Source organism: Chiloscyllium plagiosum, unplaced genomic scaffold (genome assembly GCF_037043375.1).
Source record: "Chiloscyllium plagiosum isolate Xiang-an unplaced genomic scaffold, Cpla_swu_hap1 HiC_scaffold_6, whole genome shotgun sequence".
In the NCBI taxonomy this organism is placed as follows: domain Eukaryota; kingdom Metazoa; phylum Chordata; class Chondrichthyes; order Orectolobiformes; family Hemiscylliidae; genus Chiloscyllium; species Chiloscyllium plagiosum.
This window is the reverse complement of record NW_028270144.1, coordinates 14,633,985-14,646,460: the sequence shown is the minus strand read 5'-3', so window position 1 is coordinate 14,646,460 and position 12,476 is coordinate 14,633,985. Positions and strand designations below refer to the sequence as shown.

Genomic DNA, 12,476 nt, shown 5'->3' with positions numbered 1-12,476 from the left:
GATGAGGAATCCCAAATAGATTGACATCGATACAGAATAAGGGGAATCTGGACAGGACAACACAATGTTACGCATGTGGCTCAGGAGACTGTAGGGAGTGTATGTCCATCATGTGGTTTCAGATGACACTGTTTGGTAACTTTCTTGTAAAACTTGCTAAATTGCTGCACTGAGATATTAACCTTATTATTTGAGGCAACCGATAAAACAGACAATATGGTTAGTACAAGTGGAACTATGCGATCTAAACACAGGAAAATAAATCCCCAAGATACAATCTAGAAGGAACCAGCACAAGTGATGAATGAGTTACACTGATCGGGCTCATCTTGTACACTTTAATACAGAGATCGAATATTGACCAGTATTCATTTCCAAGTGTAGATATTTTTCCGTTCTCTAAGCATGTTGCACGTTTTTGCATGTAACGGAATCCATAGTCTGATAAGGTCATATAGAAGATAACGACAGCTTTGTGCACAGGATGTGTAAGTTTGATAAGTCAACAGCTTAATATATTCAAATTAAATGTGGGAGGAATGCTTGCTATAAATTAGCTAAAAGCATAATACTTTGCTATTAATTAATCCAAACATAAAGGCTGAATGAATTTTACTTTGTAAGGCCAAAATTATAAAAATATCTGCAAGGTGCCTTTTCATTAAGGAAGAACCATATGAATTCTGGCTGTGAGCCCACCAAATGGCTAAGGGAAAGCGAATAAGTCAATGAAGGCATGTCTGTGCACTTTAGATAACAGAGATCTATGAAATAGTGATAACGTCATGTAGGAATTTCACTTCATGGTTCAAACGTACAGTTCAATGCACTAATTTTACTTTAGGAGAGAATTTTATAGGATAAGAAGACCCTGTCAATTTAACACTTCAGGACAACTAACATAAAATTAATATAAAAGAAGTTGCAAAACCAACAACTTTGTTGCAATCAGAAGAAAGCAAACGTGTCAATTATTTTGCTCACAAGAACCTACATTCAATAAGCACTACATTAGCTGGTGTTCATGATATGACACGAAAATACTGTAAATCCAAAATAAAAACAGAAACTTAGCACAAAAACACAAAAATTAGGAACAGGAGTCAGTCATTCAGCCTATTGAACCTGCCCATCCATTTGTTAAGATAATAATTGATCCCATTAAGACTTATACTCTACTTTCCTGTAAACTCTCCATACCCATTATCTTCTTATTGGTCAAAAAGCCTTGAAAATATTTGATAATCCAGTCTTCACTACTCGTGAGGGAAGAGATTTCTAAACACTAACAACCTTCTGAGAGCTGACCATAGTGCCATCCTCTAGTTTTGAATTCCCCTACCCTTGGGAAAAGACCATTGCTATTCATCTTCTCTGTGTCCCACATGATTTTATAAATCTCTATAAGGTCACCCATCAATCACCTATGCTCCAGTTAAAAACATCCCAAACTATCCAGCCTCTCCATATAACTCAAATGCTCCAGTCCTGATAACATTGTTGTAAATCTTTTCTGCACCCTTTCCAATTTAATAATACCACTTCTATAACAAGGTCATGATGAAGCTGCTCCTTTAATAAGATTATGCAGTTCTTGGTTTTTTTTGAGGTTGTAAATGACACAGATACTGAAAAGTCTGGGGTGTACAGTGTTTAGGGCCTGTTTGATAATAGCTAACAGATACTGCCTCATGCAGAGGCTTTCAAGTTTAATTAAAACACTTGGACAATGAAAGGGGTGTGGCCAGTTCTCCCAGCTCAGCTATTCTCTGGTTTGGTTTTTTTTTAGCAGTTGTGTGTAAAAGAAGCTGCTGGACACACAGAAGCAAGTCCAGGCTGGTACTCTCTCTCTGATTTCTATCCTGTAAGAACTTGGGTTTGAATTTACCTTTTCTGCCAAGGTGTTTTCATGGGATTAATGCAAGTATTTGGAACAGCATTCAGTTGGGCTGATCTGTTAGGTTTTCAGAGAGGTTAAATTATTGGGTATGTTGTTTTCTGTTGTTTGTATTTCATTCAGTAATCTTGTAAATAAATTCTGTTTTGTTTAAAACTAAGTGGTTTGAGCAGCTGATTCTCTCCTGGAATATCCACTTTACATCTGCTTAAAACAACTAGCAAAGTTATGGTCTGGGATACCTTCTTGAAATGTTTTGAGTGGTCTGGCCTGGTCCATAACACTGTACACATTATTCAAAAGTTTACACAGAGTGGTAAAGTAGGTTGCTTGCCTTCATTGCTCAGACTATTGAGTTATGGGAGTTGAGACTTCATGTTGCGGTTGTACAGAATGTTGGTGAGGCCATAGCCTTGTTAAAGGAGCAGCTTTGCCAAGCACGTTATCAGGACAGGAGAGTTTGAGTTATGAGGAGTGGCAGGAGAGGTTGAGATTGTTTTAACTAGAGCACAGGAGATTGAGGTTATAGAGATATATAACATTATACCGAACACAGATAAAGTGAATAGCAATGGTCTGTTCCCGAGGGCAGGGAGATTCAACATTAGAGGATGGCACCGTGGCTCAGTGCTTAGCACTGCTGTCTCACAGTGCCAGGTATCTCAGTTTGATTTCTTCCTCGGATGACTGTGTGGAGTTTGCACATTCTCCCAGTGTCTGTGGGCGTTTCCTCCCACATACCAAAGATGAGCAAGTTAATTCGATTGTCCATGCTAAATTAGCCAAAGTGTCCAGAGATGTGCAGGCTAGGTAGATTAGCCATGGGAAATGCAGGGTTATAGGGATTGGGTGGGGAGATCATTGGAGGGTCAGCATGGGCCGAATGGCCTGTTTCCACACCATAGGGATTCTATGATTCTAGAGGGGAAAAATTTTAAAGTGAAAGGAGAAAAATTTAAAAGGAACGTGGGGGGCAAATGTTCTACACAGTGGATGGTTTATGTGTGGAATAAACTGCCAGACGAAGTGGTAGATGCAGGTACAGTTACAACATTCAAAAGACTTTTTAGACAGGTACATGAATAGAAAAGGTTTAAAGGGTTATGGGCCAAATGCAGGCAAATAGGATTCGTTTAGTTTGAGAAATTTGGTAAGCATGGACAAGTTGGACCAAACAGTCTGTTTCCATGTTTGTGGAAACCCTTTGGTTTCCACACATTGTATGTAACAATTTTGCCTCACATTCCGTGCCTGCCCTGTAGAAAGCTTGTTTACCCATGTCTGCCTGAGAAACGGTTGGCCTTGCAGCTGTGCAGATACTTGATAAACGAGTTCTTTATCTTTGCATGAAGCTGCTCTTCTGTTTGCAAGAACCTATTGTATACTAACACCTGCTTATCATCTTCTAACCGATTCTGTCCAGACGCTACATGACTGAAGCTAATGCTGGGCAAGTTGCCCTATGCCTGCTCATTAGTCTGTAATTAACAGTCAGCTAATTGTAACCTACAAAGTCTCACGAATCTCTGTAACCCACTGGAGTGACTTGGACCATCCCATCAAGCTGGTCTCCTTGTTTCACCCCAAGATGTCACAAATAAATGTGTCAATACTCAAGGCTTGCGTGCGTGTTACTTTCTAAATTGACCGCTGTGTGCGAGCCACTCTCTAAATAACTGGTTTTTGCCCAGCAATGTCGTATGATTCTATAAATGCTGATGGAACTGTACAAGCATGGTGACACCACAACCAAAGTGCAGTTTCAATATGCCTGCTGAAGAAGGGAAGGCTTGCATTCAGATCAGCTCAATGAAGATTTCTGGGATGGAGAGTGTGGTGATTGTGATGAAGTCGGTCAGTTGGACATTATAACATAAGTTCCTTGAATGGAGCTGTCAATCTGGTTCAATCAAGGAGATCTGGCTGACATAAATGTCTGCTGCATATGAGGCACACAGGGAAACTCTGGAATGATAGCCCTTGTCTGGGAGCACTGCAGGCATTTAAAATGACACAGGTGACAAGGATGCCTGTCTTTTGGTAGATATTGGAGATGGTGATAGCCCAGTATTATCACCAGACTGTTTATCCAGGGACCCAGGTAATGTTCTGCTGACCTGGGTTCAAATCCCACCATAGTCACCACAGCTTCAGGACACTTCTGCAGTGGTTCCTCAGGATGGTGCTTTAAGCCCAACCATGTTTCACTGCTTCAGCAATTATCTTCCCTCCATCATAAGGTCAAAAGTGGAGATGTTCGCCAACCATGGGTCTGGAGTCATATGTAGGCTAGAGAAGTGTAATTCCCTCTGGTCATTAGTGAATCTTATACATGAAATTTGCAACTTTTTCTACATTCACCTGATATACATTGAGATGATTATTTGCAGTATACTTTAAGTTAGGGTCCCTCAATGGTGACTGCATGAGTCATTGGGTCATGACCTCTGAGACAGCAATGGTGACTGTGAAGTGGAGCCTCCTTTGTGACAGTTGTGGGACTGGTGCCATGTCCAGCAGCACTGCCAAGCCCCTTTAGTAAAGTATTTGTGTATGCATGTGCACCCCATGAGCCGCATAGTGAGGAAATTGGCGTCAGACACCTCACCACTCATTTTGGCCCCCTGTTCTGGGACATTTTGTTCTGGAATGAGACAGTGGGGGGTTCAATGAAATGAAACTCACTAGAACAGCTTTGAGTGTTGGTGAGATGTCCTGAGTGAGATGGCATCACAGAGGGCATGCAGGATGAGTCATCTGGGAGACTGCGGTGGGTGAGAATGATTGAGGGAAGATGTTGCATGCAAGACTGAGTGCTGGCTTTGTGGGAGGTAAATGGAGTACAGGGTAAGGGTAGTATCCTGCTAATGCATGCAAATAGGCCTCTTGCTACTCGCAAACAAGTTTCTTGTCTTGGTAATTAAACCTCGGCTGCAGAATTGGACTTCTTTACTTAGCTCTGAGAGTCTAACTTTTCTGAACTCACCGTATTTTTACAGCAGACTCAGCACTGCCTCATATTTCAGGGACTAGGAAAGACTGCCCTTGGCTCTTGGAACGGGTAGATCAGGTGACAGTCGGTGTAACATTTTGGAGAACTGGAATGATTGTATCATAAGGGTTAGAATAACTGTGGAAAAGACTATGCAGAATAAGGATCAATTCAGGGAGTGTTGACTTAAAAGTGGCAAGAACAAAGTTTAGCCAAATAGACAGGCATGAAAAGTAGCTGCAGAATAGGCTACCTTCAGAGGAGATGGTTCCAGCACAATTGAGCTGCACACCCTCAAAATGCAAAGCTGGTGCAAACAAATCCAGAGCATGCTGGATGAAAATTGACAGACACTAAGATAAAGATGAAAGTATGCTTAAGACAATTGTCAGATATGGAACACAAAAGAGAACCAGGATGAATATAGAAGGTTCAGAAGGGAGGTGAAAAAGCAAATAAGTCGAGAGGGAGATTATGTAAAACACTGGCTGTTTGCTTATAAGGGATCTTAAAGTCTTCTACGGGACAAAAAAGGTGTTAAAAAGAAAAGGTAAGGACAATTGACACCACAAAGGTGATTTATACGTGGAGACAGAGACATGGCTGAGGAATTAAATTAATACTTTCCTTGTCTTTGCCAAGGAAACAGGTCATGTGGCTGGAGCTAATTCAGTCTCAAAGGTCCAAATTGATAAGGCAGATTGTAATTCAGATTGATAAGATACTGGGACCAGACACCATGCATCCAAGCAAACTGAAGGAAGTGTGAATGGAAATTGAAGGTGCATGGCCATAATTATTTAACCTTCTTTTGACTCAGTGGTGCGAGAAGTTTGGGAAACTGCAACATTTAGAAATAAATGTAAGGGTAAGCCCAGCAGCTGCAGAGACCAGTCAGTTTAACTTCAGTGCGAGATAACATTCAGAAACAATGACCCAGATATTCTGATGATCAGACAGTCATTGAAGCAGCAAAGAGTGGAGGTGTGTATCAGGGTTATGCAGAATCTCCAGCATAGCTGATGTGGAAAATACTCAGGAAATTAATGCAACCTCCCTGCATCTCCCCCAGAGTCCATTCAAATAAGAGAAATTTAGAAAATACAGAGTCACTTAAGCTTAACAGAAAACATTAGAGATCCACAGCCGGTCTAATTGCTGGTTAACCGAGGGCGGGCCACCATTTCTGGAAAAGGTTGTGGAGGAGTTCAAGAACAAGGACTGCTCCACAAATCCCAAAACTAAAGCCACTGTGGGAAATGAGGCAAGTCAAAGGAGGAAGTGTTGAATGAGCGATCATTTTCAGCTGGGATGGGAAGAGAGTGCTGCTGGATCTGGATTGTTTAGCCTTCCACTTGAAGAAGGCGCTCAGATCAACCTGATAATGTATGGGGGTGGAAAAGGACTGGGTACACACAGTGAAGAAGAGGTAGTTAGAGCCAGGAAACCAGAAACTATTGGAATACCATGGGGTGTCAAGAAGAATAACAGATGTATCCTGGAAGAGGCTGAAAAAGAGGGAGAAAAGTTAGTCAAGGTATTAGGAAAAACGTTCACTGAGGCATGAACATACTGAGGGAGGAGATGATGGCATAGTTAGAGTGCTAATGGACTAGTGATCCGGAGCCACAGGTAAAATTTTGAGGATGTAGGTTTGAACTCCGTCATGGCAGATGGTGAAGTTTGAATTTAAAAATACAGAATAACAAACGAGTCTAAGGGCAACTGTGTAACCATTGTGGTATATTAAAAAAAATGTTTTACTGAAGTCCATTACGAAAGGAAGTCTGCCCATCCTTACCTGACTTAGTCTACAGGTGACTCCCAACCCACAGCAATGTGTTGATACTTGGAGCTCGGTGGGATGGTTAACACGTGCTGGCTGAGCCAGTGGTGCACAAATCCTCTGATCTAATAAAAACAATGGATCTACTGGGGCAGCAGTGTTTGGGGAACTAGATAGAGGTGGGAAGTTGTGAAGGAAAGACCTCCAGAGAAAATAAGGTCTGTGACAGTCTTGTAAAGAATGACTAGGGGCTCAGTGGTGGGATCATGGTCCAGGGGAAATTGGAAAAAAGGTTTTGAGAGTTTATGCTCACCCTTTTCAAGATAGAAGTCCAAATTCCACAGAGGACCACCCTTGTAGGTAGTTTTGACAGCAAAGTCAGGGTAACACCCAAGGTAAGTGAGTGCAGGTGTAACTATGGAAGATAAGTTAGTGGGAAAGGGAATGCAGAGAAATGGTGGATGCTTACAACCTTGATGAAAAGATCAAGAGTGGGATCAGAGGCCAGAGGGAATGGTCCAGGGGTTTCAGAACAATCTTTGAAATGTGTATAAAATGTCTGTGGAACTTGATGATGACCTGCCCAATGAAAGAGACGTGACAATGATGAAAGAAGAGTGGAGAGTGTAGTGCTAGAAAAGCACGGCAGGTCAGGCAGCATCGGAGGAGCAGGAAAATCGATGTTTTGGGCAAAAGGCCCTACATCAGAAATGAGGCTGGGAGGCTCTGGGGTGGAGAGATGAAGGAAGGGTTGAACATTGTGCCTCTTCTGAAAACCATTGATACGGGAATGTAAGGGATAAAACAGAACTCTTTGCTGAGCATAGACCATTCAGCCATCTCGCAAACTAAGCTAACCAAGAGAGAAAGGAATCAATTGAGGGGTGATTGGATAAAATAGAAAGTAAAACACAACAGAACAATATATAATGTTGATATTGATAACGCAGAATGTGTCAGGTTGTGCAAATTTAAGAGCACGCCAGTGGTTAGGGTCACAGATTTACAAATATTGAAACGAAAATACAGAAGTAAAGCCTGTGGCTTGGAAAAGATGTAGAATTCCATCAGAAATTGAATGTATTGGTAGGACAAACCGAAAATAATGTGTGTGGTCTTGTAGCTATTTCAGAGAATAGTTGGATGCAAGATGACAAGACTGGCCCCTAGATTGTCAATGTTATTTGCTATTTTGGAAGGAAGGAAAGCTTGGAAAACATGGTGGTGTAGCTCTGTTTATTAAGCATAACATTATTTAGTTTTGGGACCTTAGTTTAGAAAGTCAAGATGCAGAATCATTTGGGTAGAGAGTTAGGGACACTGAAGGACAGAGTAAAAAAACTTAACAGGTGCAAATAAGAAAGGTCAAAATCTCAAGCCCTGCGTGCTGAAGAAGAATCTTACTAACGTCCAAACATTGGCTGTTTCTCACCCCACAGATGCTTCCAGACCTGGGGTTCTTCAACATGTCCTGCTTTTGTTTCAGATGTCCAGCATCTGCAGTATTTTACTTTTACTTTTAATCTAGACTGCATAAAATCAGACAGACGATGGGCAAAGTGTATATAGGACAACTTCTTAGAACAGCACAGTTTAATGCTAACCAATAAACCAGCTAGTTTACTCACTGAATCCCTACAGTGTGGAAGCAAATCAATTGGCTCATTAAGTCTACACCAACCTGCTAAAGAGTACCCTCCCCAGACCCTATCCCCATAACCCTGCATTTTCCATTGCTAATGTGCCAAACTTGCACATTATGGGCAATTTAATATGGCTAATCCACCTAACCTGCATGCCTTTTGGACTATGGGAGGAAACTGGAGCACTTAAACAAAACCTGCACAGACACGGCGAGAATGTGCAACCTCCATACAGACAATTGTCCAAAGGTGGAATTGAACCCAGGTCCTGGTGCTGTGAGGCAACCATGCATCACGAGAGTGATCCACTATACACCCATTAACCCAAAAAAAAGAATGCACAGACACAGACATCAGGAGAAATGCCAAACTAGATTTTCTGCAGAAATAAACTATTTGCCAAAGCTATCCCATGTCTCCTTTTTGCCCCACTGATTTCCCTCGTAAATATACTCCTATCGCCCTTATCTACTTTTATGCATTTTAAGACCTCCAGCACCTCCTCCTCTGTTTAATGGACACTTTTCAAGGTATCACTATTTACTTCCTCAAATTCTCAAGCTTCAATTTTCTCTAAGTAAATATTGACATGAAATACTCATTTAATACCTCACCCATTTCCTGTGGTTCCCCACATAGATAACTTTGCTGATCTTTAAGGGGCATTATTCTCTCCCTAGTTAAGCTTTTGCCTTAATGTATTTATTAAAACTCTATGGATTCTCCTTAACTATATTTGCCAATGCTATCTCATGTTCCCTTTTGCCCTCCTGGTTTCCCTCTTAAGAATACTCTTACTGCCCTTACACTCCTCCAGGGATTCACTCATTCCCAGATCTCTGTACCTGACAAATGCCTTCTTTTTCTTCACCAGAGCCTCAATTTCTCTCTACATCCAAGATTCCCTACCCCTACCAGCCTTGCACTTCAAATTAACAGGAACATATTGCCTCCAAACTTTTGTTAAATTTAATTCCTTCTGGAGCATGAAGACGTTAGTGAGTTAGTTCTGCACAATGTCTATTTAAAAAAATGTGTTAAACTGGTGCAAAGTATTGCACATATTAGACTTCCCCTCAATTCATTATGAACAGGCAATCAGCAGAAATGAAGCAATTCATCTGAAGAAAGGAAAAAAGAAGAAGCAATTCATCAACTTTGTTAGCAATTCCAACCCACCCTCAAATTCATTTGGTCGATCTCGGACACCTCTCTTCCCTTTCTTGACCTGTCCATTTCTATCTCTGGCGACAGTTTACGGACCGGCATTTGGCATAAACCGGTCTCCCATATCAACCTGGACTACTCCTCCTCCCCCCACCCTGTATCCTGCAAAGACTCCATCCTATTTTCCTAATTCCTCCATCTCCATTGCATCTGCTCTGATGAGATGTTCTATTCCCAAGCATTCCAGATGTCCTTCTGTTTCCAATAACATTTTTCTCCCCCTTTGTCATCCAGACAGCCCTCCACTGCACTTCCTCCAAACTTTGCTCGACTGCCTAAACATAGTAAAGATAGGATTCCCGTTGTAGATTAGATTACATTACAGCGTGGAAACAGGCCCTTCGGCCCAACAAGTCCACACCGACCCATGCCCCTATATTTACCCCTTACCTAACACTACGGGCAATTTAGCATGGCCAATTCACCTGACCTGCACATCGTTTGGACTGTGGGAGGAAACCGGAGCACCCGGAGGAAACCCACGCAGACACGGGGAGAACGTGCAAACTCCACACAGTTAGTTGCCTGAGGCGGGAATTTAACCCAGGTCTCAGGCGCTGTGAGGCAGCAGTGCTAACCACTGTGCTACTGTGCCGCCCACTTTTTTTAAAAACATGCTTTTCTTATTATTCCTTCATACATTAGATTAGATTACTTACAGTGTGGAAACAGGCCCTTCGGCCCAACAAGTCCACACCGCCCCGCCGAAGCGCAACCCACCCATACCCCTACATTTACCCCTTACCTAACACTGCGGGCAATTTAGCATGGCCAATTCACCTGACCTGCACATCTTTGGACTGTGGGAGGAAACCGGAGCACCCGGAGGAAACCCACGCAGACACGGGGAGAACGTGCAAACTCCACAGTCAGTCGCCTGAGTCGGGAATTGAACCCGGGTCTCTGGCGCTGTGAGGCAGCAGTGCTAACCACTGTGCCACCGTGCCGTATCCTCACCTTTCTCCCCACCAGCCTCTGCATCCAACGTACAATCCTGAAACACTTCCACCAATTCCAATTAAACCCATTACCCAGAACACCTTCCTCTCCCCATCCCTCTCTGCCTTCCTCAAGGACCATTCCCTTCACCACTCCTTGGTTCACACCACACTCCCCACCAACCTCTCCGCACATTTTAATCCCACTTCCACTCCCCTTCCGACTCGTCCATCCTTGGCCTCCTCCATTGTCGCAGTGAATTAGACCGCAAGTTGGAGGAACAATACCTCATCTTCCACCTGGGCAGCCTACAGCCTGGAGGACTCAACATCAAGTTCTTCAATTTTAAATTACCTTCCCACCCATCCCCTGGATCCATTTCCAGCCCCGTCTCTTTCCTTCCATTCCACTTACTGACCATTCCTTCCAGCTACTAACTAGATTCATCCTTCCCATCGAGCTACAAGGTCGTACCCACTACCTGTGTCCATTTATCACTACCTCACCTCCGCTACTCTCCCTGCCCAACCCTCCCCTTTATCTGTAGCTCCTCCTACCCCCATATCCTCCCAAGCCCATATCCAATCCTGAAGAAGGACTATTCCTGAAACGTTGACTTCTCTACTTCCTGATACTCCCTGGCTTGCTGTGTTATTTCAGCCTCCTGTTTGTCTACATGAAATAAAGCAATCATTCAAACCTCTGTTGCCTTTGTTAAAAACAAATTGGAACTTTTGAGTTTTTGATTACAATAGCTCTGCTATTTCTCTGAAAAATGTAAGGGGAAGATTTAATTTCCAGGTAAGTTTCCTTCATTTCTTTTTCCGGATTCTTAAATCACAAATCAGTTCTCAATTGGTTTGGTTTTTTCCCTCTTTAAATTAAACGTTAATTGTCATCTATTTTCTTGCCCTTATCTGTTCATAAACCAAACAGCACCTTCTTTTTTAAAAAAAAGCACTGTTAATTGTCAGTAAAGAAAGGGTTCACATTAAATAAAAGAAATTCTTGCTTTGTCTATCCCAGGGTGCACTCATTCTGGCCCTGGTCCCACGGTGCTCCCCCCCCTACAAAGCTGAAGCCCCTGATTCCCTGCAGTAGCAGAGTAAGAACAAGAACCGCCCGGCTCCTAAAACTCAGCATCAGACACAGTCTTTCTCCGCGCTGAGATTAAATGACAAATGATCCTGATTCCAATCCAGACTCAGACTCCCAATGAAAGAATGTGTTGTATAACAAGAATGAATTTCTTGTGTTTCACATTGGTTATTCATTTCTGCAGAGAAACGAGTTGGGTGTTTCTCCTGATGTCTGTGCCTCTCTGCATTTTGTTTTTGTAACTGTACTGAACCAAGTGTAAATTTAAAAAAAGCAAAACTCATTGTTGGTCTATTGGCTCCCCTCTACTTCCTGCTCCTCCGCCCTTGAACTCCACCGTTAACTGCAACAGCAACAGAACTCCCCTGCTCCTGTTCCTCACCTTCTACCCAACCAACTTCTGGATACAACGCATCATCCTCTGCCATTTCCACCCACTACAATCAGACCCCACCACCAGAAATATATTTCCCTCCACACCTATTTCAGCATTCCCGCAGAGACCATTCCCTCCGTGACTCTCTCGTTACATCGACACCCCCCACAACTCAAAATTCACTCCCGTCACCTTCTCTAGTCACCAAGAGTTGTAAAACCTACGCCTCACCTTCATCCAAGGTCCCAAGGGATCCTTCCATATCCAGCAGAGATTTTCCTGCACCTCCAAACACCTCATCTACTGTGTCCATTGCTTTCGATGTGGTCTCCTCTCTATTGTGGAGAAAGGACATCTACTTGTGGAACGTTTCAGAGAACATCTCTGGGATACATGCAGTAAATAACTCCATTGCCCTGTGGCCGATCACTTCAACTCCCCATCCCACTCCAAGAACATGCAAGCCCTGGACCTCCTCCAACACCAAGTCCTAGCCACCCGACGACTGGAGAAAGAAC

General features: G+C 42.8%; 1 protein-coding gene across 8 annotated transcripts in view; it reads right to left on the bottom strand.

Annotated features, from left to right (window-relative positions):
• Positions 1-12,476, bottom strand: part of LOC122550461 (nectin-3-like) — a 105,958-nt gene that overhangs the window by 81,525 nt on the left and 11,957 nt on the right. For 7 of the 8 annotated variants that reach the window (XM_087987890.1, XM_087987884.1, XM_087987886.1 and 4 more), the window contains one exon: positions 12,190-12,293. The exons of the other annotated variant lie outside the window; for it this stretch is intronic. In XM_087987890.1, coding sequence (XP_087844016.1) covers positions 12,190-12,271 — 82 coding nt within the window. In that variant the 5' untranslated portion in view covers positions 12,272-12,293. Of the gene's footprint in view, positions 1-12,189; positions 12,294-12,476 lie in introns of those variants that run through there. 8 annotated transcript variants of the gene reach the window in all.